The following is a 27,665-nucleotide window of genomic DNA, read 5'->3' as shown; positions in this document are numbered from 1 at the left end:
AGCAGGAATCAGGAGGATAGAATTATGGTCAGATTTGCTAAATGGAGGGCAGGGGAGAGCTTTGTATGCATCTGTGTGTGTGGAGTAAAGGTGATCTAGGAATTTGTTTTGTCTTTGGTTGCACATGTGACAAGTTTAACTGCATTAAAGTCCCTGGCCACTTGGAGCGCCGCTTGTGGGTGAGCATTTTCTTCTTTGCTTATGGCCTTATAGAGTTGGTTGAGAGCGGTCTTAGTGCCAGCATCGGTTTGTGGTGGTAAATAGAAATACAGTTTTTAATGTCCCGTTGGTAGGATCATCTTAATCGTAGGTCATAAATTTTATTTTCCAATGATTGCACGTTTGCAAGAAGAAGGGATAGCAGTGGTCAAAAGTAGTGCACTAATTAGGGTAAAAGGTGCCATTCTGGACGCAACATAATATCTGTCCAAACGGACTCTTAAATAAATACCCAACGATACTGGGGTCACTATTCGCTTTGTGTCCCTCTTTATTGCTTTTTGTCATTTACTCTGGATGCTGGACAATAAGGCGTATTGATGTGTGTATGTGTGTATCTATGTGTGTGTGTGTGTGTGTATGTGAGTTTGAGATAATAAGGCGTATCGGTGTGTGTATGTGTCAGGACCCGGTTACGAACCCGGGTCTCCGGAGTGAGAAACAGTCACTTAACCAACTGAGCCACGAATAGTCGGCAGAACCCAGAAGATGAGGCAGCCACAGCAGTACTTGAGACGGTGTATTTAATGAAGTAAAAAGTGAAGTTCTTCAGGAAAACAACCTCAAAAGGAATCCTACAAGAACAAAGGTAATCCTCCAAGACAAAAAAGGTAAATCCACAAGGTGGAAGGTAAAGCACAAAAAGCCTCAAAAGATACTCAAAAAACAAACAAACAAGAACAAAAAACAGAATTCCACAAGAGAGTCCACCGGGAACAACAAGAGTTCTCTGAGTACTAGGGCTGGGTGCTAACATACAAACACAGAGCAAAGAACAGATGAAAACAAAGGGTTTAAATACAATCAGGGGAAACGAGGCACAGGTGCAAATAATAATGGGGATCAAGGGAAAACAAAAGGTCAAAAGGCACAATGGGGGCATCTAGTGACCAAAAACCAGAACAACCCTGGCCAAATCCTGACAGTATGTGTGTGTATGTGTGTATATCTATGTGTCTATGTGTGTGTGTGTGTGTGTGTGTGTGTGTGTGTGTGTGTGTGTGTGTGTGTGTGTGTGTGTGTGTGTGTGTGTGTGTGTGTGTGTGTGTGTGTGAGTTTGAGACAATAAGGCGTATCGGTGTGTGTATGTGTGTGTATGTGTCTGTCTGTGTGTGTGTGTGTGTGTGTGTGTGTGTGTGTGTGTGTGTGTGTGTGTGTGTGTGTGTGTGTGTGTGTGTGTGTGTGTGTGTGTGTGTGTGTGTGTGTGTGTGTGTGTGTGTGTGTGTGTGTGTGTGTGTGTGAGTCTGAGGCAATAAGGCATTTCGGTGTGTGTGTCTGAGACAATAAGGCGTATCGGTCTGTGTGTGGGTGTATGTGTGTGTATGTGTGTGTGTATGTTTTTGTGTGTGTGTCTGGGACAATAAGGCGTATCAACCTCCCAGCCAAGAGTCACGCTTGGCTCACCATAACCATGTTAGTTAATACAGCCTGGCTTTCTCATGCTTACTGGGATTTTGCGCCACACTCACCACAAACACACAAAACAGTATTCCCTCCCTCTGAGGCCTTTCATCCTGGTCCAGACTGTGATTAAGACACACACTCCTCTTCTCACATCTCCCCATCTCTCTCTCTAACACACACACACACACACACACACACACACACACACACACACACACACACACACACACACACACACACACACACACACACACACACACACACACACACACACACACACACACACACACACACACTTCTCTCTTGAAGAAGAAAGACCAACGAGAGATTCTTGTAGTCTATAGATCTGCAGTAAATACACCTACAATGACCTCTATAGAGTACCATTGTATGAGTCATAATACCCATAAAACAAGGAAATGGTTCCAATCGTTTTTCCACCGGTAATGTTTCCCATAGGGATTTTTAGAAACACTTAAAAGAAGTGCTGTGTTTCGTGTAGCCTTAGCCTGGAGTGACATTTTGATAACTGTGTAAATCTCTCTAGGACAAGTTGACTTTTATCAATATATTTCCCCCTTCAAAATAAAATGCCAATTAGCTGCTAATGTGGCTATCATAGTACAAGTGCCATGATGATCTGGACGAGGCAAAGGTAAAAATCTCTGTGTGAACTAATAACTAAATTTAGTAATGAATAAATTGGCAAAATTTAATTAAATTGAAAATTCTGTGAACTGTTTTACATTGACACAATACCTGTTAGCAAAGGTGTCAGCTAGAGATGACGAGCAGGAACAATACCTGTTAGCAAAGGTGTCAGCTAGAGATGACGAGCAGGAACAATACCTGTTAGCAAAGGTGTCAGCTAGAGATGACGAGCAGGAACAATACCTGTTAGCAAAGGTGTCAGTTAGAGATGACGAGCAGGAACAATACCTGTTAGCAAAGGTGTCAGCTAGAGATGACGAGCAGGAACAATACCTGTTAGCAAAGGTGTCAGTTAGAGATGACGAGCAGGAACAATACCTGTTAGCAAAGGTGTCAGTTAGAGATGACGAGCAGGAACAATACCTGTTAGCAAAGGTGTCAGCTAGAGATGACGAGCAGGAACAATACCTGTTAGCAAAGGTGTCAGTTAGAGATGACGAGCAGGAACAATACCTGTTAGCAAAGGTGTCAGCTAGAGATGACGAGCAGGAACAATACCTGTTAGCAAAGGTGTCAGCTAGAGATGACGAGCAGGAACAATACCTGTTAGCAAAGGTGTCAGCTAGAGATGACGAGCAGGAACAATACCTGTTAGCAAAGGTGTCAGTTAGAGATGACGAGCAGGAACAATACCTGTTAGCAAAGGTGTCAGCTAGAGATGACGAGCAGGAACATTACCTGTTAGCAAAGGTGTCAGCTAGAGATGACGAGCAGGAACAATACCTGTTAGCAAAGGTGTCAGTTAGAGATGACGAGCAGGAACAATACCTGTTAGCAAAGGTGTCAGTTAGAGATGACAAGCAGGAACAATACCTGTTAGCAAAGGTGTCAGCTAGAGATGACAAGCAGGAACAATACCTGTTAGCAAAGGTGTCAGTTAGAGATGACGAGCAGGAACAATACCTGTTAGCAAAGGTGTCAGTTAGAGATGACAAGCAGGAACAATACCTGTTAGCAAAGGTGTCAGCTAGAGATGACAAGCAGGAACAATACCTGTTAGCAAAGGTGTCAGCTAGAGATGACGAGCAGGAACAATACCTGTTAGCAAAGGTGTCAGCTAGAGATGACGAGCAGGAACAATACCTGTTAGCAAAGGTGTCAGTTAGAGATGACGAGCAGGAACAATACCTGTTAGCAAAGGTGTCAGTTAGAGATGACAAGCAGGAACAATACCTGTTAGCAAAGGTGTCAGCTAGAGATGACGAGCAGGAACAATACCTGTTAGCAAAGGTGTCAGTTAGAGATGACAAGCAGGAACAATACCTGTTAGCAAAGGTGTCAGTTAGAGATGACGAGCAGGAACAATACCTGTTAGCAAAGGTGTCAGTTAGAGATGACAAGCAGGAACAATACCTGTTAGCAAAGGTGTCAGTTAGAGATGACATGCAGGAACAATACCTGTTAGCAAAGGTGTCAGCTAGAGATGACAAGCAGGAACAATACCTGTTAGCAAAGGTGTCAGCTAGAGATGACGAGCAGGAACAATACCTGTTAGCAAAGGTGTCAGTTAGAGATGACAAGCAGGAACAATACCTGTTAGCAAAGGTGTCAGTTAGAGATGACAAGCAGGAACAATACCTGTTAGCAAAGGTGTCAGTTAGAGATGACGAGCAGGAACAATACCTGTTAGCAAAGGTGTCAGTTAGAGATGACAAGCAGGAACAATACCTGTTAGCAAAGGTGTCAGCTAGAGATGACGAGCAGGAACAATACCTGTTAGCAAAGGTGTCAGTTAGAGATGACGAGCAGGAACAATACCTGTTAGCAAAGGTGTCAGCTAGAGATGACGAGCAGGAACAATACCTGTTAGCAAAGGTGTCAGCTAGAGATGACGAGCAGGAACAATACCTGTTAGCAAAGGTGTCAGCTAGAGATGACGAGCAGGAACAATACCTGTTAGCAAAGGTGTCAGCTAGAGATGACGAGCAGGAACAATACCTGTTAGCAAAGGTGTCAGTTAGAGATGACGAGCAGGAACAATACCTGTTAGCAAAGGTGTCAGTTAGAGATGACGAGCAGGAACAATACCTGTTAGCAAAGGTGTCAGCTAGAGATGACGAGCAGGAACAATACCTGTTAGCAAAGGTGTCAGTTAGAGATGACAAGCAGGAACAATACCTGTTAGCAAAGGTGTCAGCTAGAGATGACAAGCAGGAACAATACCTGTTAGCAAAGGTGTCAGTTAGAGATGACAAGCAGGAACAATACCTGTTAGCAAAGGTGTCAGCTAGAGATGACGAGCAGGAACAATACCTGTTAGCAAAGGTGTCAGTTAGAGATGACAAGCAGGAACAATACCTGTTAGCAAAGGTGTCAGTTAGAGATGACAAGCAGGAACAATACCTGTTAGCAAAGGTGTCAGTTAGAGATAACGAGCAGGAACAATACCTGTTAGCAAAGGTGTCAGTTAGAGATGACAAGCAGGAACAATACCTGTTAGCAAAGGTGTCAGTTAGAGATGACAAGCAGGAACAATACCTGTTAGCAAAGGTGTCAGTTAGAGATGACGAGCAGGAACAATACCTGTTAGCAAAGGTGTCAGTTAGAGATGACAAGCAGGAACAATACCTGTTAGCAAAGGTGTCAGTTAGAGATGACGAGCAGGAACAATACCTGTTAGCAAAGGTGTCAGTTAGAGATGACAAGCAGGAACAATACCTGTTAGCAAAGGTGTCAGCTAGAGATGACGAGCAGGAACAATACCTGTTAGCAAAGGTGTCAGTTAGAGATGACAAGCAGGAACAATACCTGTTAGCAAAGGTGTCAGTTAGAGATGACAAGCAGGAACAATACCTGTTAGCAAAGGTGTCAGTTAGAGATGACGAGCAGGAACAATACCTGTTAGCAAAGGTGTCAGTTAGAGATGACATGCAGGAGCAATACCTGTTAGCAAAGGTGTCAGTTAGAGATGACATGCAGGAGCTTGCAGGGATTTGTAAACTTGCATGATGTCTACTTTGATGCTAATTAGCATTTTCGAATCTGAGAGTAAATAGAGCCGAATATATTGATAAAAGTCACTTTATCCTAGAGAGATTTACATAGTTATCTAAATGTCACACCAGGGTAAGCCTACACAAAACACAGCCCTTCTTTTAAATGTTTCTCAAATTCCTTATCGGAAAAATTAATGGTGGAAAAACGATTGGAACCATTTCCCTGTTTGACCGCTAGGTTTTATGGGTATTATGGCACCTCCACTATACTGAATAATAACCTCAGAAGGTCATAGGAATTTCTACTGATATGATGACTCGTCTATATCGTTTCATTGTACAAAATGTTCTGTCTTTTCTTAGCTTTGCCGTGACATTGGGTGGCTTTAATGACGTGGTTCTCATTGGTACCGCGTGGTACATGTTATGTGGTCAAAGTTAAACTAACATCAACAACCAGCCAGAGAGAGATCATTCCAACTTTCTGACCTGTAACACACTGTTCTAGAATGAGACGTGACTGGAATGTCTTTAATTGTGTGGAAAATGATGCGCGCATGGATAGGGCCAGAAGACTTTGTCATGATTCTGATTTGTCAGATACCTAGCAACAATGACAAGAAGCTGCCATGTGGGGAATCATAGGTGGCTTGTTTCAGCTGGTTGTATCTTGTTTTTGAAACCATGTCTTGTTTAGAGGTGTTTTGACTGATGTCACGTCTATGCTAATATGGCTAAAATTCGCTAGCTCGCTAACCAACTGCAACGATGCATTTGAGAGACAAAAAGTGGTCATTGTGCAAATGTATTCATATTTTCAATAAACATTTGGAGGCTAAATATAGTTTACATGTTGTCAACAATCTAAACCAACCCTGTGTGTTTTACCCCATAGTTGCGCACACATCGGTTTTGTTGCTAAACAACCAACCTGTCTATATAGTGCACAACTTTTGACCAGAGCCCTATGAGCCCCAGTCAAAAGTAGTGCACTTAATAGGGAATAGAGTACCATTTGGGATTCCTCCTGTATGATTTGGATATTCCAGAGAAGGTGAGCAAACAGGGTGATATGTGAAGCTTGGTACTGTTACATTGACGTAATAATCACGTTATAACAGCTATACAGTGGCACTGACAGAAGGGGGTGGGGGGTGCTAAAATCATTCAAATGAATGGTTCATACACACTGTGTTGTAAACACACACACACCATCTCCCAGTCTCCATTCCTTTTACAGAGAGTGACACCGGGGCCTTTGTTTTCCTGAGCTCAGTACTTCAGTCTGAAGCAGGAAGTGAAGAGCTCCCTGCTAACCAGCACTTCCTGCCACTCAAGAGTGATACTACTAGTGATACTGAGGCTGGGAAGATGTGTGTGTGTGTGTGTGTGTGTGTGTGTGTGTGTGTGTGTGTGTGTGTGTGTGTGTGTGTGTGTGTGTGTGTGTGTGTGTGTGTGTGTGTGTGTGTGTGTGTGTGTGTGTGTGTGTGTGTGTGTGTGTGTGTGCGACAGAGCCCACAGCTACAGCACTGGTAACCTCTGTAAACAGACATCACACAGGTCTCCCTCAAGACATACAAAGAAACAGACACCGTATTAATGTTGTTTTAAAACGGCGGTAGAGAAAGAGGGACTGTAATGAAAACAAAGGAAACAAAAGAGGCTGAAGAGGAGAGAAGAGGGGGAGGTGAAAGGAAAGATAGAAACAGATAGATGTTCAAGGGAAGAGAAAGTGAAGGAGAGAGAGAGAATAAACTAAACGACAAAGGAGAAAGGGGGACTGGTACAGGACGTGAGACTGACTCTAAAAGAAAATAACCAAGAGAAAGAAAGACAAAAGTGAGAAAGGAGGGAGTGGCATGAAAATGGTAGATGGAAAAGCATGAAGTTGAGCATCAAGGGTTCAACTTTAAACAAGTAAAAGAGAAGATAAGTGATGAAAGACAAGGGAGAGCTAGGAAGGAGAGAGAGCTAGTTGGAAAAGACCTGCGAGATTGATAGTGGGAGATCAGGGAGAGGGAGTAACAGATGGAAAACTGGGGGTGGTAAAAACTGAAGTAGCAAGGGATGGACTAGAGAGGTAGATAGTGAGGAAGGGAGAGCAGGGGAAAGGAGAGAGTGATGGAGAGCAGGTGAGGCGAGGAAGCAAGTAAGGGAGAGTAAGGGAGAGAGAGGGAAGGAGGGAGAGCAGGGGGAATGAGAGAATGAGAGCAGGGGAAAGGAGAGAAGGAGGGAGGGATAGCAGAGGGCAGGGAAGAGTGGGGGAGGGAGGGAGAGCTGGAGAAAGGAGAGGGAGGGGTAGCAGAGGGAATGAGAAAGGGAGGGAGGGAGAACAGGGGAAAGGAGAAAGGGTGGGAGGGAGAGCAGAGGGAAGAAGAGATTGAGGGAGGGAGAGCAGGGGAAGGGAGAAATGGAGGGATAGCAGAGGGAAGAAGAGAGTGAGGGGGGAGAGCAGGGGAAAGGAGAGAGGGAGGGAGGGAGAGCAGGGGAAAGGAGAGAGTGAGGGAGGGAGAGCAGGGGAAAGGAGAGAGTGAGGGAGGGAGGGAGAGCAGGGGAAAGGAAAGAGTGAGGGAGGGAGAGCAGGGGAAAGGAGAGAGTGAGGGAGGGAGAGCAGGGGAAAGGAGAGAGTGAGGGAGGGAGAGCAGGGGAAAGGAGAGAGTGAGGGAGGGAGAGCAGGGGAAAGGAGAGAGTGACAGATGGAGAGCAGGGGAAAGGAGAGAGTGAGGGAGGGAGAGCAGGGGAAAGGAGAGAGTGAGGGAGGGAGGGAGAGCAGGGGAAAGGAGAGAGTGAGGGAGGGAGAGCAGGGGAAAGGAGAGAGTGAGGGAGGGAGAGCAGGGGAAAGGAGAGAGTGACGGAGGGAGAGCAGGGGAAAGGAGAGAGTGAGGGAGGGAGAGCAGGGGAAAGGAAAGAGCGTTGGAGAGCTGAATAGAGAAGTGGAGACTCACAGTTCCAGGAATGTTACTCCCTATGGGGGGGTTGTAGGGTTATGGAGGAATATGTTTGTAAAGAGGAGGAGTGGGGTCCGGGGGGGGGTCGAATTATGGGTGCGTGTGTGTGAGTGCGTGTGTGTGTGTGAGTGCGTGAGTGCATGTGTAAGAAGGAGAAAGACTTGAGATGGCCAGTCAGTGGAATATAGCAGCACAGTAGCAAACACACACACCAAGATAGCTAACAATAGATTATGTTCTGAGCATAATATGGTTTATGATCATGAATGATTAACAAGGTACTCAAGCAAAACCACAAGACACTGTCAGTGTGTGTGGCTACTATCAGATACACTACATGACCAAAAGTATGTGCACACCTGCTCATCTCATTCCAAAATTATGGGCATTAATATGGAGTTGGTCCCCCTTTGCTGCTATAACAGCATTCACTCTTCTGGGAAGGCTTTCAACTAGATGTTGGAACATTGCGGCAGGGACTTGCTTCCATTCAGTCACAAAATTATTAGTGAAGTCAGGCACTGATGTTGGGCTATTAGGCCTGGCTTGCAGTCTGTGTTCCAATTCATCCCAAAGGTTCTCGATGGGGTTGAGGTCAGGGCTCTGTGTAGGCCAGTCAAGTTCTTCCACAACGACATTGACAAACCATTTCTGTATGGACCTCACTTTGTGCACGGGGGCATTGTCATGCTGAAACAGGAAAGGGCCTTCCCCAAACTGTTGCCACAAATATGGAAGCACAGAATCGTCTAAAATGTCATTGTATGATGTAGCGTTAAGATTTCCCTTCACTGGAACTAAGGGGCCGAGCCCGAACCAAGAAAAACAGCCCCAGACCATTAATCCTCCTCCACCAAAAATTACAGTTGGCACTATGCATTCAGGCAAACCCAGATTCGTCCGTCGGACTGCCAGATGGTGAAGCGTGATTCATCACTCCAGAGAACGTGTTTCCACTGCTCAAGAGTCCACTGGCAGTGAGCTTTACACAACTCCAGCAGATGCTTAGCATTGCGCATTGTGATCTTAGGCTTGTGTGTGGCTGCTCGGCCATAGAAATCCATTTCATGAAGCGCCCGATGAACAGCTCTTGTGCTGACGTTGCTTCCAGAGGCAGTTTGGAACTCGGTAGTGAGTTTTGCGAACAAGGACTGACAATTTGAATGCATTACGCGCTTCAGCGGTCCCGTTCTCTGGGTGGCCTACCACTTGCCATCTGAGCCGTTATTGCTCCTAGACGTTTCCACTTCACAATAACAGCACTTACAGTTGACTGGGGCAGCTCTAGCAGGGCAGAAGTTAAATGAATTGACTTGTTGGAAAGGTGGCATCCGATGACAGTGCCACGTTGAAAGTCACTGAGCTTTCCAGTAAGGCCATTCTACTCTCGATGTTTGTCTGTGGAGATTGCATGGTGGTGTGCTCGAATTTATACACCTGTCAGCAACGGGTGTGGCTGAAATAGTCGATTCCACTAATCGAAGGGGGGTCCACATACTTTTGTATATATAGTGTATAAACCACACCTACACACTACAGCTTTTACTGAGAGAGAGACAGAGAGAGAAAGAGTATGAGAGAGAGAGAGAGAGAGAGAGAGAGAGAGAGAGAGAGAGAGAGAGAGAGAGAGAGAGAGAGAGAGAGAGAAGAGAAAGAGAGGTGCAGATTACATACATTACACTACATATTCGTCGCCAGACCCACTGGCTCCAGGTCATCTACAAGTCCATGCTAGGTAAAGCTCCGCCTTATCTCAGTTCACTGGTCACGATGGCAACACCCATCCGTAGCACGCGCTCCAGCAGGTGTATCTCACTGATCATCCCTAAAGCCAACACCTCATTTGGCCGCCTTTCGTTCCAGTACTCTGCTGCCTGTGACTGGAACGAATTGCAAAAATCGCTGAAGTTGGAGACTTTTATCTCCCTCTCCAACTTCAAACATCAGCTATGCGAGCAGATAACCGATCGCTGCAGCTGTACATAGTCTACAGGTAAATAGCTCACCCTTTTTCACCTACCTCATTCCCATACTGTTTTTACACTGTTTTTATTTATTTACTTTTCTGCTCTTTTGCACACCAATATCTCTACCAGTACATGCCCATCTGATCATTTATCACTCCAGTGTTAATCTGCAAAATTGTATTATTCGCCTACCTCCTCATGCCTTTTGCACACATTGTATATAGACTGCCCATTTTTTTCTACTGTGTTATTGACTTGCTAATTGTTTACTCCATGTGTAACTCTGTGTTGTCTGTTCACACTGCTATGCTTTATCTTGGCCAGGTCGCAGTTGCAAATGAGAACTTGTTCTCAACTAGCCTACCTGGTTAAATAAAGGTGAAATAAAAAAAATATTAAAAAAAAGATTAAAAATGCAGATTATGTGTTAGTGTGCATGCATGTCAACAAGACCAATGTTTGTCACAACCTGAATCTTTCAGCTTTATTTGACAACCATATGTCTGTAGAGTATATATACAGTATGTGGTTTCTGTATAGAGAACTCAAAGTAGATAATAAAGTATCAAGTATTCAATTGTGAGTGAGAGTCACGCCTATTTCCATATGATTTTTTTATCATGCTGGTTGAGCATCTTCTACTCCTCTCCAGTTGTATGCAAAGAGAACATTTTCTTTGTGGATTCTAAGTCTATTATCTATCCTGTCTGGTTAACAGACATTATAATAGATCCTCTTTCAGTCTGTACAGAACAGATCCCACACAATACAGCCAGGCCCAGACAATATAATACATGCCCAGCCCAGACACATAACCTAACCATGGCTCAGCCTACCTCCCACCAAAACAATATCCCAGTCAGCTAAGTATGCCACTGCCACTCGATCCACCATCCTGGCTCTGTACAGCTCCAGTCTCCAAGGAGAACAGACAGGAAGCACAAGGCTGGGTGGTGACTGGCCAACCTTTAGGGCTCCATGTGGCCCCAGCATGTTCTCTGAGGAGCTACTGTAACTGGACAGCTGACAGCTAGGGGTCACAGCTAATGAGGGTCAGAGGTTCATGACCTAGCTGTCAAACGGTGACAGTGGAGTGAAAGTTATAGCAGACAGGGCCAGCACAACACACCCTCATAGAGGACCATGTATTCATTATTATTCCATTCTATTTATATCAGCAGTCTGCCAATGGGAGAGCATGATAGGCTGCTAGGCTTATCCCACAAAATCTGCACACACTATACAGTACAAAGTGAAAGACTTGGAGACAGACACATTGGTTGTTATGGTTACAGAGGATGTAAGTGACAGAGGGAGGGATAGTGGAGGGGAGAGGCAAATAGTGCCTGTCTGGTGTGTGTTGTTGTGTAGACATGAGGCCAAGTGATCTACACCACCAGGTTCTATGTAATAGACAAGTAGTACACGACTGTCACTAACATTTAGGTTGTGTCCCCAATGGCATCCTATTCCCTATATAGTGCATTACTTTTGAGCAGAACCCTATGGGCTCTGGTCAAAAGTAGTACACTATATAGGGAATAGGGTGCCATTTGGTACGTTGACTTATACTCACTCTCTCCCTCTATCTTGTCAGGGTTGCGGCTCCACACTATCTGTCTAGTGTCCTGTCGTATCTGGAAGGTCCTCCTCTCCGGTCGCTGGGACTTCTTCTGGTAGAACACGGTCATGACCGTTCCAATCTCCAGGCTGTGCAGGATGCGGGTGCCCTCCTCGGACCAGTCCAGCATGCGGGATGTGGTGGCCGGGCCCGTACCGGGTCCATTAGTAGTGGTCTCATCCCGGTCCCCGTTGACACTACTGCTGCTACTGAACCTGGCTGCACACATCTTCACTGCATGTGTAGTTTCAACGGAGTTTAGAAGTTAGAGAAAGGGAGAAGGTAGTTACAGTCACATTCCGTTGCCTGGATACAAGGACATGTCACAGAGGCTTAGTGATTTCAACTTGTTGTGGTTTCAGAGTTAGGGAAAAGGATGTTGTATTCCTTCAACTCGGCCTAAAATCGATGGAGGGCGAGGATCACAGTTATCCAGTTATCCTTAGTTACATGCATTGGTGGCCAGGGTGAATAGGTCATTGCCAATCCAATGGCAAAATGAGAGAAATGAAAAACAGTAATAACTCATCAACAATGGAAGTCATTAATAACAGTGTAATAACTTTAACAAACACTTCCAGTTGTAGGTTATTATTATAAAGAATAAAACCCAGTTTTCCATTCCATAATTTACACCTCTAAAATTAGCAGTAGGCCATGAGCATGAAGCTGGAATTCGAGACAACTGTATCCATCATTTCTAGAAGTAAGGATGCTCCTCCATCCAGGATGTGATTTATTTTCCAGTCTACTTTCTGGGGGAGAGGATGGATCCCCGTGTTATCCTTTCCAGATGCTTCTGGCAGAAACACAAAAAGATCAGACCGAGGGCCAGAGAAGTAAAGAGAGGCAAAGCTGTTCCCCTCATTGCCCGTTGGACTCGGGTTTCCACCCAGGGTTCACGTTGGGCTGGCCTTTGGTTAATTTATGCACTAGTACAATTAATGCAGTCCAGTCCGGTCCACTCGGCGGGTATATCGGTTACAGACAGACAGCCCTGCCCCTGGATCCAGCACAGGCGCACACACACAGTGTCACACACACATCTCTGCCTCCCTGCCTGAGAATCAGTCCGGGTTACGGGAGCGACACAGACATTCAGTTTCAATTATGTAACGATAAAAGACAAGTGGGCTGCCCAATGTGTTTGAGGCCGTCGGTGAAACAAATCACACCGCTATGGACCGAGCCGCGCTCGATTGGCACAGTCGGGAGCGCGTGGATACCGGAGACTGGAGCGGCCGTGCGAGACCAGTGCGTTCCGTCCAGGCAGACCATTCCGCTCTCCCTCACACCCACGGCGGACACATTCCCCGGCACAGGCCGCCGAGAAGCACTGCTCCGCGGTTCATGCCCCTCCTAAAGAAACCATATCCTTCAGTACAAGATAAGAGTGAAGATTAGTCTTCTCGGTGACCGCCGGTGCAATTACAACCGTTGGTCTGTCAGTCTGCCTGTGTGCGTCCTTCTCTCCTCTCTGCGAGAGACGTCTTTAGAGGAAATTAAGGCTAGCAGACCGGAAAAGCTTTTAGCTGGATTTTTTTCTTCTACTTGTGCTGTAGCCCATAGAAGAAAGATGGGGGGAGTGGAGAGAGAGAGAGACAGCAGGGCTGAGAACGGGAACCGAGAGGGGGAGGAAGAGAGAGTAAGAGGTGATATGGTGGAGAAACGGCGACATCCGCGGGCTTTGAGGAGAGGTGCAGCATTGTCTGCAAGAGCTCTGATAAATCAGAATAACAGTTCAAAGTGATGTGACTGAGCCAGAGGGTCAGAAGTCAGGGGTTAAGAGTAGGTGATTGGAGTTAGTCTAGGGTCAGAAGTCAGGGGTTAAGAGTAGGTGATTGGAGTTAGTCTAGGGTCAGAAGTCAGGGGTTAAGAGTAGGTGATTGGAGTTAGTCTAGGGTCAGAAGTCAGGGGTTAAGAGTAGGTGATTGGAGTTAGTCTAGGGTCAGAAGTGTGATATTCCTTTGTGACTGGACTAATGAAATGGCTTAGTCCTAAACACGGCAAAAAGCCAGTCTAAAGCAGGGGTGGCAAACTCATTCCATGGAAGGCCTAGCGGCTGCAGGGTTTTGCTTTTTCGTTGCAATAAAGACAACCAGGTGAGGAAAGTTCCTTACTAAGTAGTACCTCAATACATCAATCAAGTACAAGGGGGGAGCGAAAGCAAGCAGACACTGGGCTCTCCATGAAATGAGTTTGACACGTGATCTAAAGAGTGCCTACCCATGGTCTTACAGGATGACTGTCTGTGGAGTTTTAGGGAGTAATGGTTGCTTATGTTGACAGTTGAATGCTGTCTGTGGAGTTTTAGGGAGTAATGGTTTTGCTTACGTTGACAGTTGAATGCTGTCTTTCATTGTTTTCAATACAGTGCTTGTGTTTGGAAAGCTCCATTATACACTGAGTATATGAAATATTAAGAACACCTGCTCTTTCCGTGACATGGACTGACCAGGTGAAAGCTATGATCCCTTATTGATGTAACTTGTTAAATCCACTTCAATCAGTGTAGATGAAGGGGAGGAGTCAGGTTAAATATGTTTTTTTAATCCTTCTGCGATATGGATTGTGTGTTTGTGCCATTCAGAGGGTGAATTGGCAAGGCAAAATATTTAAGTGCCTTTGAACTGGGTATGGTAGTAGGTGCCAGGCACACTGGTTTGTGTGAAGAACTGCAACGCTGCTGGGGTTTTCATGCGCATCAGTTTCCTGTGTGAAACAAGAATGGTCCACCACCCAAAAGACATCCAACCAACTTGAAACAACTGTGGGAAGCATTGGAGTCAACATGGGCCAGCATCCCTATGGAACGCTTTCGACACCTTGTAGAGTCCATGCTCTGACAATTTGAGGCTGTTGTGAGGGCAAAAAGGGGGGGTGCAACTCAATATTAGGAAGGTGTGTTTGGTATACGCATTGTTTATGCTAGACTAAGGCATATTCATAGTGTGTGTGTGTGTGTGTGTGTGTGTGTGTGTGTGTGTTTTGACAGATGAACGATGCTAGTGTCTGTGTGTGGGAGGAGGCAGTCTGAGATGACATCACAGCTGTGCTATAGTCTAATCACATCCACATGTCAGCTGGGTGTGTCTCCTCCACTCCTGCCAATGGCCAGCCAACAGCCAATCACAATGCATGGAACACCATCCCATTTTATGAGAATGGGGAGCCGGAAGGAGTGTATTATATGGTGTGTGTGTGTGTGTGTATATCAGTGTGTGTGTGTGTATCGTGTGTGTGTGAGACAGAAGACAGAGAGGTATTCATGTGGGGCAAAGTGAAGGGGGGAGGCATGTTACCCCTAAATCAATTCTTCACACACAGTCAGTCACATTTCATGGCCAAATTAAATTACAGAGCACATCTTGTTTTCACAGAGAAGAGTCAACACACCACACAAAGTGTAGACACACCACACAAAGTGTGGCTGCTCCAAACATGCTATAGAATGCTTCCTAAATGGCACCCTATTCTCTATATAGTTCACTACTTTTCACCATAGCCCTATGGGCCCTGGTCAAAAATAATGCACTAAATAGGGAATAAGGTGCCATTTTGGATGGAGACATTACAGTGGATGAGTCTGGCTGGAGTATGTTTGGGTCGGTTCATAATATGTATGACAACAGATCATTGTAGTATACTGTTTGACTGCACTACAACGGAAGTATTCAGACCCCTTGACTTTTTCCACGTTTGTTACGTTACAGCCTTATTCTAAAATGGATTAATGTCGCGCCCTGACCATAGAGAGCTTTTTATTCTCTATGTTGGTTAGGTCGGGGTGTGACTAGGGTGGGTTATCTAGGTTATTATATACAGTGGGGCAAAAAAGTATTTAGTCAGCCACCAATTGTGCAAGTTCTCCCACTTAAAAAGATGAGAGAGGCCTGTAATTTTCATTATAGGTACACTTCAACTATGACAGACAAAATGAGAAAAAAAATCCAGAAAATCACATTGTAGGATTTTTTTATGAATTGATTTGCAAATTATGGTGGAAAATAAGTATTTGGTCAATAACAAAAGTTTATCTCAATACTTTGTTATATACCCTTTGTTGGCAATGACAGAGGTCAAACGTTTTCTGTAAGCCTTCACAAGGTTTTCAAACATTGTTGCTGGTATTTTGGCCCATTCCTCCATGCAGATCTCCTCTCGAGCAGTGCTGTTTTGGGGCTGTTGCTGGGCAACACAGACTTTCAACTCTCTCCAAAGATTTTCTATGGGGTTGAGATCTGGAGACTGGCTAGGCCACTCCAGGACCTTGAAATGCTTCTTACGAAGCCACTCCTTCGTTGCCGGGGCGGTGTGTTTGGGATCATTGTCATGCTGAAAGACCCAGCCACGCTTCATCTTCAATGCCCTTGCTGATGGAAGGAGGTTTTCACTCAAAATCTCACGATACATGGCCCCATTCATTCTTTCCTTTACACGGATCAGTCGTCCTGGTCCCTTTGCAGAAAAACAGCCCCAAAGCATGATGTTTCCACCCCCATGCTTCACAGTAGGTATGGTGTTCTTTGGATGTGCCCCAGGACTACCTGACATGATGGCTCCTTGCTGTCCCCAGTCCACCTGACTGTGCTGCTGCTCCAGTTTCAACTGTTCTGCCTTATTATTATTCGACCATGCTGGTCATTTATGAACATTTGAACATCTTGGTCATGTTCTGTTATAATCTCTACCCGGCACAGCCAGAAGAAGACTGGCCACCCCACATAGCCCGGTTCCTCTCTAGGTTTCTTCCTAGGTTTTGGCCTTTCTAGGGAGTTTTTCCTAGCCACCGTGCTTTTACACCTGCATTGTTTGCTGTTTGGGGTTTTAGGCTGGGTTTCTGTACAGCACTTTGAGATATCAGCTGATGTACGAAGGGCTATATAAATAAATTTGATTTGATTTGATTTGTAACTCAGCATTCTTTGTCCTCCAAACACAACGAGTTGAGTTTTTACCAAAAAGTTATATTTTGGTTTCATCTGACCATATGACTTTCTCCCAATCTTCTTGTGGATCATCCAAATGCTCTCTAGCAAACTTCAGACGGGCCTGGACATGTACTGGCACTGCAGGATTTGAGTCCCTGGCGGCGTAGTGTGTTACTGATGGTAGGCTTTGTTACTTTGGTCCCAGCTCTCTGCAGGTCATTCACTAGTTCCCCCTGTGTGGTTCTGGGATTTTTGCTCACCGTTCTTGTGATCATTTTGACTCCACGGGGTGAGATCTTGTGTGGAGCCCCAGATCGAGGGAGATTATCAGTGGTCTTGTATGTCTCCCATTTCCTAATAATTGCTCCCACAGTTGATTTCTTCAAACCAAGCTGCTTACCTATTGCAGATTCAGTCTTCCCAGCCTGGTGTAGGTCTACAATTTTGTTTCTGGTGTCCTTTGACAGCTCTTGGCCATAGTGGAGTTTGGAGTGTGACTGTTTGAGGTTGTGGACAGGTGTCTTTTATATTGATAACAAGTTCAAACAGGTGCCATTAATACAGGTAACGAGTGGAGGACAGAGGAGCCTCTTAAAGAAGAAGTTACAGGTCTGTGAGAGCCAGAAATCTTGCTTGTTTGTAGGTGACCAAATACTTATTTTCCACCATAATTTGCAAATCAATTCATTAAAAAATCCTACAGTGTGATTTTCTGGATTTCTTTTCATCATTTTGTCTGTCATAGTTGAAGTGTACCTATGATGAAAATTACAGGCCTCTCTCATCTTTTTAAGTGGGAGAACTTGCACAATTGGTGGCTGACTAAATACTTTTTTTGCCCCACTGTATCTATGTTGGCCTGGTATGGTTCCCAATCAGAGGCAGCTGTTTATCGTTGTCTCTGATTGGGGATCATATTTAGGCAGCCATTTCCCCATTGTGCTTTGTGGGATCTTGTCTATGTATAGTTGCTTGCGAGCACTACATTATCTTCACATTTCGTGCTCTATTGTTTTCTGTGAGTTTCATTTAAATAAACATGTGGAACTCTACGCACATTGCGCCTTGGTCCAATCCTTTCAACAACGAACGTGACAATTAAATTGTTTTGTTTTTCTCATCAATCTGTGCTGGAATAATACATTATGGCCTTTCTCTTGCATTTCAAAGATGGCACAATTATTTATTTTTTAAACATTTTTTTTCTTTGTATTTTCTTTTACCAGACCTAATGTGTTATATTCTCCTACATTCATGTCACATTTCCACAAACTTCAAAGTGTTTCCTTTCAAATGGTGTCAAAAAATATACCTATTCTTGCTTCAATGCCTGAGCTACAGGCAGTTAGATTTGGGTATGTAATTTTAGGGGGAAATTGAAAAAAAGGGTCCGATCTTTAAGAGTTTAACACGTCCGGCGCGAAGTACTACTTTGATACTACTTTGTCGGGAACAGGCCCAAATCTGTGAAGAAAAGACAGAGAAAAAGGGGGCGTAGGTCTGGCTGCCTTCTGAGAATTCGTAGGGGAATGAGTAAACCACCACTACCATCCGTTATATTGGCCAACGTGCAATCATTGAAAAACAAAATGGATGGTGTATGATCAAGACTAACCTACCAACGGGACATTAAAAACCGTAACATCTTATGTTTCACAGAGTTGTGGCTGACCGACGACACGGATAAGATAGAGCTGGTGGGACTTTCCATGCATCGGCAGGACAGAGGAGCTACGTCTGGTATGACGAGGGGCGGGGGTGTGTGTCTATTTGTCAATAACAGCTTGTGCACAATGTCTAATATTAAAGGAGTCTCGAGGTATTGCTCGCCTAAGGTAGAGCACCTTATGCTGTCAACCACACTATCTACAAAGAGAGTTCTCATCTACATTATTCGTAGCCGTCTATTTACCACCACAGACCAATGCTGGCACTAAGACCGCACTCAACCAGCTGTATAAGGCCATAAGTAAACAAGAAAATGCTCATCCAGAATCAGTGCTCCTAGTGGTCGGGGACTTTAATGCAGGCAAAATTAAATCAGTTTTACCTCATTTCTACCAGCATGTCACATGTGCAACCAGAGAAAAAAACCCTCTAGACCACCTTTACTTCACACACAGAGATGCATAGAAAGCTCTCCCTCGCCCTCCATTTGGAAAATCTGACCATAATCCTATCCTCCTGATTGCCTGCTTACAAGCAAAAACTAAAGAAGGAAGTGCCAGTGACTCGCTCAATATGGAAGTGGTCAGACTGGAATATGTTCCAGGATTCATCCAATGGCATTGAGGAGTACACCACCTCAGTCATCATCAATAAGTGCATCGATGACGTCGTCTTCAGTGACCATACATATATATATATTTTTTTTTCACCTTTATTTCGCCAGGTAGGCAAGTTCTCATTTAAAACTGCGACCTGGCCAAGAATAAAGCAAAGCAGTTCGACACATACAACGACACAGAGTTACACATGGAATGAACAAAACATACAGTCAATAATACAGTTGAAGAAAATCTATATACAGTGTGTGCAAATGAGGTAAGAAAAGGGAGGTAAGGCAATAAATAGACCATGGTGGTGAAGTAATTACAATTTACCAATTAGACACTAGAGTGATTGATGTGCAGAAGATGAATGTGCAAGTAGAGATACAGGGGTGCAAAGGAGCAAGATTGTCAGGCATGTGCGTACATGTGCTGAAGTCAGGTGCAGGAGAGCAGAGAATTGTGAACAGGCGCACACTTTATTTCGGCAGGAGAGATATACAGATGGATGAAACTGCTCCAAAAAACCTCCAGCCAACAAGGCAAAGTGTATAATGCGCAAAACAGTCACAACACATCAAATGTATACAAAACAGGTTTGGTGAAATAACACGGGAAAAACGCACACAAACCTAGTGCGTTCAAAAATACGTAACACACAAACAATCTTCCACAAAGACATGAGGGGGAACAGAGGAATACATACATGTAGTGTAATTGGGGAATGAAAACCAGGTGTGCAAGGAAAAAGAGCAAAAAAATGGATACATGAAAAATGGAGAGGCTAGAAAGCCGGTGACGTCGATCCGCCGAACGCTGCCTGAACAAGGAGAGGAGGTAACAAAGATAAATAAATAAATACAGTATGGGGATGAGGTAGTTGGATGGGCTATTTACAGATGGGCTTTGTACAGGTGCAGTGATCTGTGAGCTGCTTAGACAGCTGGTGCTTAAAGCTAGTGAGGGAGATATGTCTCCAGCTTCAGTGATTTTTGCAATTCATTCCAGTCATTGGCATCAGAGAACTGGAAGGAAAGGCGGCCAAATCTGTAATTGGCTTTGGAGGTGACCAGTGAAATATACCTGCTGGAGCGCGTGCTACGGGTGGGTGCAGCTATGGTGACCAGTGAGCTGAGATAAGGCGGGGCCTTACCTATCAGAGACTTGTAGATGACCTGAAGCCAGTGGTTTGGCGACGAGTATGAAGCGAGGGCCAGCCAACGAGAGTGTACAGGTCGCAGTGGTTGGTAGTATATGGGGCTTTGGTGACAAAACGTATGGCACTGACAGACTGCATCCAATTTGTTGAGTAGGGTGTTGGGGGCTATTTTGTAAATGACATCGCCGAAGTCGAGGATCGGTAGGATGGTCAGTTTTACGAGGGTATGTTTGGCAGCATGAGTGAAGGATGCTTTGTTGCAAAATAGGAAGCCAATTCTAGATTTAATTTTGGATTGGAGATGCTTAATATGAGTCTGGAAGGAGAGTTTACAGTCTAACCAGACACCTAGGTATTTGTAGTTGTCCACATATTCTAAGTCAGAACCGTCCAGAGTAGTGATGCTGGGCAGGCAGGCAGGTGTAGGCATCGATTGGTTGAAGAGCATGCATTTAGTTTTACTTGCATTTAAGAGCAGTTGGAGGCCGCGGAAGGAGAGTTGTATGGCATTGAAGCTCAGCAGGCCCTCTGATTTGACACACTGAACTCTGTCTGAGAAGTCGTTGGTGAACCAGGCGAGGCAGTCATTTGACAAACCAAGGCTGTTTAGTCTGCCGATAAGAATGTGGTGATTGACAGAGTCGAAAGCCTTGGCTAGGTCGATTAATAGGGCTGCACAGAAATGTCTCTTATCGATGGCAGTTATGATATCGTTTAGGACCTTGAGCGTGGCTGAGGTGCACCCATGACCAGCTCGGAAACCAGATTGCGTAGCGGAGAAGGTACGGTAGGATTCGAATATCCCAACCAGAAGCCATGGAATAACAGGCAACATCCACATCAAGCTAAAGGCTAGAGCTGCCACTTTCAAGTGGGACACTAATCCGGACTCTTAAAAGAAATCCTGCTCTGCCCTCAGACGAACCATCATACAGGCAAAGCGTCAATATAGGATTAAGATTGCATCCTACTACACTGGCTCTGACGCTCGTCGGGTGTGGCAGGGCTTGAAAACTATTATGGGCTACTAAGGGAAACCCAGTCGTGAGCTACCCAGTGACGTGAGCCTACCAGATGAGCTAAATGCCTTTTGTCCTCGCTTCGAGGTAAGCAACAACGAAGCATGCATGAGAGCACCAGCTGTTCCGGACGACAGTGTGATAACGCTCTCGATAGCTGATGTGAGCAAGACCTTTAAACAGGTCAACATTCACAAAGTCAGGGGGCCAGATGGATTACCAGGATGTAATACCATAATGTTTCAAGCAGACCATCATAGTCCCGGGTGACCAAGGAAGCGAAGGTAACCTGTCTAAATGATTACCGCCCAGTAGCACTCACGTCGGTAGCCATCAAGTGCTTTGAAAGGCTGGTCATGGCTCACATCATCATCCTGGATACCCTAGACCCACTCCAATTTGCCTACTGCCCCAACAGATCCACAGATGACACAATCTCAATCGCACTCCATACTGCTCTTTCCCATCTGGACAAAAGGAACACCTATGTGAGAATGCTGTTCATTAACTATAGCTCAGCGTTCAACACCATAGTGCCCACAAATCTCGTCACTAAGCTAAGGACCATGGGAATAAACATCTCCCTCTGCAACTGGATGTTGGACTTCATGACAGGCTGCCCCCGGGTGGTAAGGGTAGGCAACAACACGTCTCTCGCGCTGATCCTCAACACTGGGGTCCCTCAGGGGTTTTTGCTTAGTCCCCTCCTGTACTCCCTGTTCACCCACGACTGCGTGGCCAAACACTAACATTGTGCTGCCATCCTGTTAGAAGGTAACAGATTATTTTATTACAATGGTTAAATTGGATTTTCATTGTGTTCAATGGTGTTATTTGCCCCCTAGTGGAGCTTTCTGGTACTTAGAAAGACTACGCAAACAGGAAGTACAGAATTTGTTTTGCACGCATAGAAGCAGCTACAAACAACGCTACGTTGCAGGTCTTTCAATGTAGTTATTTCTCGTCACGCTTCAGCCTTGGAAAATATTTGTTTGTAAGTTTGATTCAAGCATTTAGCTAATGATGATAATCTTGTTATTGATAGAGTTGCTTACATATCAATGTTGGTTGCATTTACTCGCAAATTGCAATGCCTTTCATGTATGTCGTTAGCTGTATTACTTTGCTCGTGCGTCATGCAAACAAATGGTAAAATATACAATACTGTAGTTTTGTTACTGTTTCTAGTGTAATATGCTTTGTTATTCTACATAGATGGTTGTACATTATTAGAGTAATGAAAGGAGTTAGCCAATTACCATATGAGTAACAATTAGCTATATGGTTTGGCATCATGCCAGATGCATGGTACCTTAGCACGCATTTTGTATTTATGCAACTTCAAATGTATAATGTACAGCTACAGTATGTCGGTGTGAATTGAATACTAAAGTATATTATTTTCTGTATTTTGCAGTTTCACAACATAAACCTTTTCAATATATTCATTCAAGAAAAGTCACGCCTTGGGAGTTTTATTGAAGACTTAGTTGTTAGCTATCTGTCTAGTTTTGCATGGAAACGCAACTCAAGGGCAGAATAAACATTAACATCGACAAGGCTGTAGTGGAGCGGTTCGAGTGTTTCAAGTTCCTTGGAGTCCACATCACCAACAAACTATAATGATCCGAACACACCAAGACAGTCGTGAAGAGGGCACAACAACACCTCAGGAGACTGAAAAGTTTTGGCATGGGTCCCCAGATCCTCAAAAAGCTCTACAGCTGCACCATCGAGAGCATCCAGACCGGTTGCATCACCGCCTGGTATGGCAACTGCTTGGCATCTGACCATAAGGCGCTACAGAGGGTAATGCGTACGGCCCAGTACATCACTGGGGCCAAGCTTACTGACATCCAGGACATATATACAATAGGCGCTGTCAGAGGAAAGCCCAAAAAATTGTTGAAGACTCTAGTCACCCAAGTCATAGACTGTTCACTCTGCTACCGCATGGCAAGCGGTACCAGAGCGCCAAGTCTAGGACCAAAAGGCTCCTTAACAGCTTCTACCCCCAAGCCATAAGACTGCTGAACAATTCATCAAATGGTCACCCGGAATATTTACATTGACACCCTCACCCTTTGATTTTACACTGCTGCTACTCGCTGTTTATTATCTATGCATAGTCACTTTACCTCTACTTACATGTACACATTACCTCGACTAACCTGTACCCCCACACATTGACTCGGTATCGGTACCCCCTTTATATAGGGTGTGGCAGGTATCTTAGTGGTTAGAGCATTGTGCCAGTAAACGAAAGGCTGCTAGATCGAATCCCCGAGCTGACAAGGTAAAAATCTGTTGTTCTGCCCCTGAACAAGGCAGTTAAGCCACTGTTCCTAGGCTGTCATTGTAAATAAGAATTTGTTCTTAACTGACTTGCTTAGTTAAACAAAGGTTACATTTAAAAAATATATATATATAGCCTTGTTATTTTATTGTGTTACTTCATTGTTTTTTACTTTAGTTATTTGGTAAATATTGTCTTAACTCTTTCTTGAACTGCATTGTTGGTTAAGGTTACATAAGTAAGCATTTCACGGTAAGGTGTACCTTTTGTATTCGGCGCATGTGACAAATAAAGTTTGATTTGATTTTGATTTGATAATGACAAAGCGAAAACAGGTTTTTAGATTTTTTTTGCAATTGTATCAAAAATAGAAAACAGAAATACCTTATTTGCATAAGTATTCAGATCCTTTGATAAATTGAGCTCAGGTACATCCTGTTCCCACTGATCATCCTTGAGATGTTTGTACAACTTTATTGGAGTCCACCTGTGGTAAATTCAATTGATTGTACATGATTTGCAAAGGGACACACCTATCTATATAAAGGTCCCACAGTTGACAGTGCATGTCAGAGCAAAAAACAAGCCATGAGGTTGGAGGAATTGTCCGTAGAGCTCCAAGATAGAATTGTGTCGAGGCACAGACCTAGCGAAGGGTATGAAAACAATTATCCAAGACCACAGTGGCCTCCATAATTCTTAAATGGAAGAAGTTTGGAACCACCAAGACTCTTCCTCGAGCTGGCCACCCGGCCAAACTGAGCAATCAGGGGAGAAGGGCCTTGATCAGGGAGGTGACCAAGAACCCGATGGTCACTCTGACAGAGCTCCAGAGTTGCTCTGTGGAGATGGAGAACCTTCCAGAAGTACAACTATCTCTGCGGCACCAATCAGGCCTTTATGGTAGAGTGGCCAGACGGCAGACACTCCTCAGTAAGACACATGACAGCCCGCTTGGAGTTTGCCAAAAGGCACCTAAAGTCCCTCAGACCATGAGAAACAAGATTCTCTGGTCTGATGAAACCAAGATTGAAGTCCTTGGCCAGAATGCCAAACGTCACGTCTGGAGGAAACCTGGCACCATCCCTACAGTGAAGCATGGTGGTGGAAGTATCATGCTATGGGGATGTTTGTCAGCGCCAGGGACTGGGAGACTAGTCTGGATCAAGGGAAAGATGAATGGATCAAAGTACAGAGATATCCTTGATGAAAAACTGCTCCAGATTGCTCAGGACCTCAGACTGGGGCGAAGGTTCACCGTCCAACAGGACAATTATCCTAAGCACACAGCCAAGACAACGCAAGAGTGGCTTCGGGACAAGTCTCTGAATTTCCTTAAGTAGCTCTGCCAGAGCCCGAACTTGAACCCGATTGAACATCTCTGGAGAGACCTGAAAATAGCTGTGCAGCGACGCTCCCCATCTAACTTGACAGAGCTTGAGGATCTGCAGAGAAGAATGGGAGAAGCTCCCCAAATACAGGTGTGCCAAGTTTGTTTGGTCACACCCAAGAAGACTCAAGGCTGTAATCGTTGCCAAAGGTGCTTCAACAAAGTATTGAGTAGAGGGTCTGAATACTTATATAAGTGTGATATTTCTGTTTATTTGTAATAAATTTGCTAAGATTTATAAAAAAATATTTTTTGCTTTGTCATTATGGGGAATTGTGTATAGATTCATGAGGGAAAAAACAATTTAATCAATTTTAGAATAAGGCTGTAAGGTAACAAAATGTGGATGAAGTCAAGGGGTCTGAATACTTTTCAAATCCCCTGCACAAAAACATAAACTCAACAATTTCAAAGATTTTATTGAGTTACAGTTTATATAAGGAAATCAGTCAATTTAAAAAAATTAATTATGCCCAAATTAATGGATTTCATAACTGGGCAGGGGTGCAGTCTTGAGTAGGCCTGGGAGGGCATAGACCACCCATTTGGGAGCCAAGCCCACCCACTAGGGAACAGGCCCAACCAATCAGAATTTGTTTTTCCCACAAAAGGGCTTTATGACAGACAGAAATACTCGTCAGTTTCATCAGCTGTCCGGGTGGCTGGTCTAAGGTGAACGTGCAGGTGAAGAAGCCGGATGTGGAGGTCCTGGGCTGGCGTGGTTACACGAAGTCTGCGATTCTGAGACTGATTTGACATACTGCCAAATTCTCTAAAACAATGTTGGAGGTGGCTTATGGTAGAGAAATTAACATTAAATTCTCTGGCAAAAGCTCTGGAGGACATTCCTGCAGTCAGCATGCCAATTGCACGCTCCCTCAAAACTTAAGACATCTGTGGCATTGTGTTGTGACAAAACGGCACATTACATTTTTTTGTCCCAAGCACAAGGTGCACCTGTATAATGTTTATGCTTCTTGATAAGCCACACCTGTCAGGTAAAGGAGAAACGCTCACTAACAGGGATGTAAACAAATTTGTACAAAAAGCATATTTCTCTCAAAATTTGTGCACAAATTGAGAAATATAATTTTTGTACAAATTTCAAATGTCTCGTAATTTCTCTTTAATTTCAGCTCATCAAACATGGGACCAACTCTTTACATGTTGTGTTCATAATTTTGTTCAGTATACAATAATGTAACAACAAACTAAATTCTTGCACTCAATCATGGCTGTCTCTTTTCAGGCAATCTGTTCTTGGACCTCTAGTTAGTCTACAACAACATATACATTGTCAGATTTTATTTAATAAAAACACCCATTGAAAACAACGCATCTTAGCATTACAATGTTGTCATACAAACACACATTCACATTTTGCACAGATATCACATACGTGTCACTATATTTAGTAGACTAATAATTATACTTAAAACAACACACCTAATCAGTTTATATTAGAGGACATAATATTGGCAGCCAAACACCATGGCAATGTTTGAACAACATTGTCCAGATTGCCTGAACTGTGTAGGCTAGTGTGTGTATTTGACAATAGTTCATTAGATAGCAGCCTGGTTGGACGGTACAATATCAGTTTTACTAGTCTTGTCATTCTAGAAACATAATTAGCGTACAATTTTAACAGATCTGAAAAGGACGTAGTGGTGAAATTCTACCTGGATTCTAAATACTGTATGGTTTTATGGCTATGTGTTAAAGCTAGAATTTAGCTAGGACTGTCTGTGAGTGGTCTAAGTAGAGGGCCTAATTGGACGAGCCTAATGGGTGGGATATGTAACCTGAAGACTAGCTGTTATTGGCAGAGAGGTTTGAAACGCTCTTTGTTATTGGTCTATTAACTTATACTGCCTGGTGTTGTCACCAGGCAGGCCAAAACTCCATCCCACTAAAACAGGCTGACATTTCAGACAGCTCTTACACTAAAATCGGCCGACATTTCAGACAGCTCTTACACTAAAACCGGCCGACATTTCAGACAGCTCTTACACTAAAACCGGCTGACATTTCATTACACTAAAACAGCATTATCATAATTTTCACAATATTATTCCAATCCCATAGTGTTGAAATAGATATATATTGACCGCCCTGGGAATTTAAGGCAGGTATAGATTGTCCATGATATTGACTGTGTGTTAAGGCAGGTACAGATTGATCATGATATTGACTGTGTGTTAAGGCAGGTACAGATTGATCATGATATTGACTATGTGTTAAGGCAGGTACAGATTGATCATGATATTGACTATGTGTTAAGGCAGGTACAGATTGATCATGATATTGACTGTGTGTTAAGGCAGGTACAGATTGATCATGATATTGACTATGTGTTAAGGCAGGTACAGATCGATCATGATATTGACTGTGTGTTAAGGCAGGTACAGATTGATCATGATATTGACTGTGTGTTAAGGCAGGTACAGATCGATCATGATATTGACTGTGTGTTGAGGCAGGTACAGATTGATCATGATATTGACTATGTGTTAAGGCAGGTACAGATTGATCATGATATTGACTATGTGTTAAGGCAGGTACAGATTGATCATGATATTGACTATGTGTTAAGGCAGGTACAGATCGTCCATGATATTGCCTATGTGTTAAGGCAGGTACAGATTGATCATGATATTGACTGTGTGTTAAGGCAGGTACAGATTGATCATGATATTGACTATGTGTTAAGGCAGGTACAGATCGATCATGATATTGACTATGTGTTAAGGCAGGTACAGATTGATCATGATATTGACTGTGTGTTAAGGCA

The 27,665-nt window shown here is 44.0% G+C and overlaps 2 protein-coding genes across 2 annotated transcripts in view; one reads left to right on the top strand and one right to left on the bottom strand.

Moving 5' to 3' along the window:
* The window catches only part of LOC118372761 (1-phosphatidylinositol 4,5-bisphosphate phosphodiesterase gamma-1-like), an 82,355-nt gene extending 68,058 nt beyond the window's left edge, over nt 1-14,297 (bottom strand). Inside the window, exon 1 of the mRNA XM_052461605.1 lies at nt 11,762-14,297. Coding sequence (XP_052317565.1) covers nt 11,762-12,035 — 274 coding nt within the window. The 5' untranslated portion in view covers nt 12,036-14,297. The remainder of the gene's footprint in view (nt 1-11,761) is intronic.
* LOC127931240 (uncharacterized) overlaps nt 12,986-27,665 on the top strand; it is a 16,539-nt gene continuing 1,859 nt past the window's right edge. The window contains exons 1-5 of the mRNA XM_052523290.1: nt 12,986-13,186; nt 27,010-27,120; nt 27,160-27,315; nt 27,355-27,471; nt 27,511-27,627. Of these exons, the coding sequence (XP_052379250.1) occupies nt 12,986-13,186; nt 27,010-27,120; nt 27,160-27,315; nt 27,355-27,471; nt 27,511-27,627 (702 nt within the window). The remainder of the gene's footprint in view (nt 13,187-27,009; nt 27,121-27,159; nt 27,316-27,354; nt 27,472-27,510; nt 27,628-27,665) is intronic.

The sequence above is a fragment of the Oncorhynchus keta genome, chromosome 1, assembly GCF_023373465.1.
Source record: "Oncorhynchus keta strain PuntledgeMale-10-30-2019 chromosome 1, Oket_V2, whole genome shotgun sequence".
Lineage (NCBI taxonomy): Eukaryota > Metazoa > Chordata > Actinopteri > Salmoniformes > Salmonidae > Oncorhynchus > Oncorhynchus keta.
Note: the sequence above shows the minus strand (reverse complement) of the source record. Positions and strands in the feature narration are given on the sequence as shown.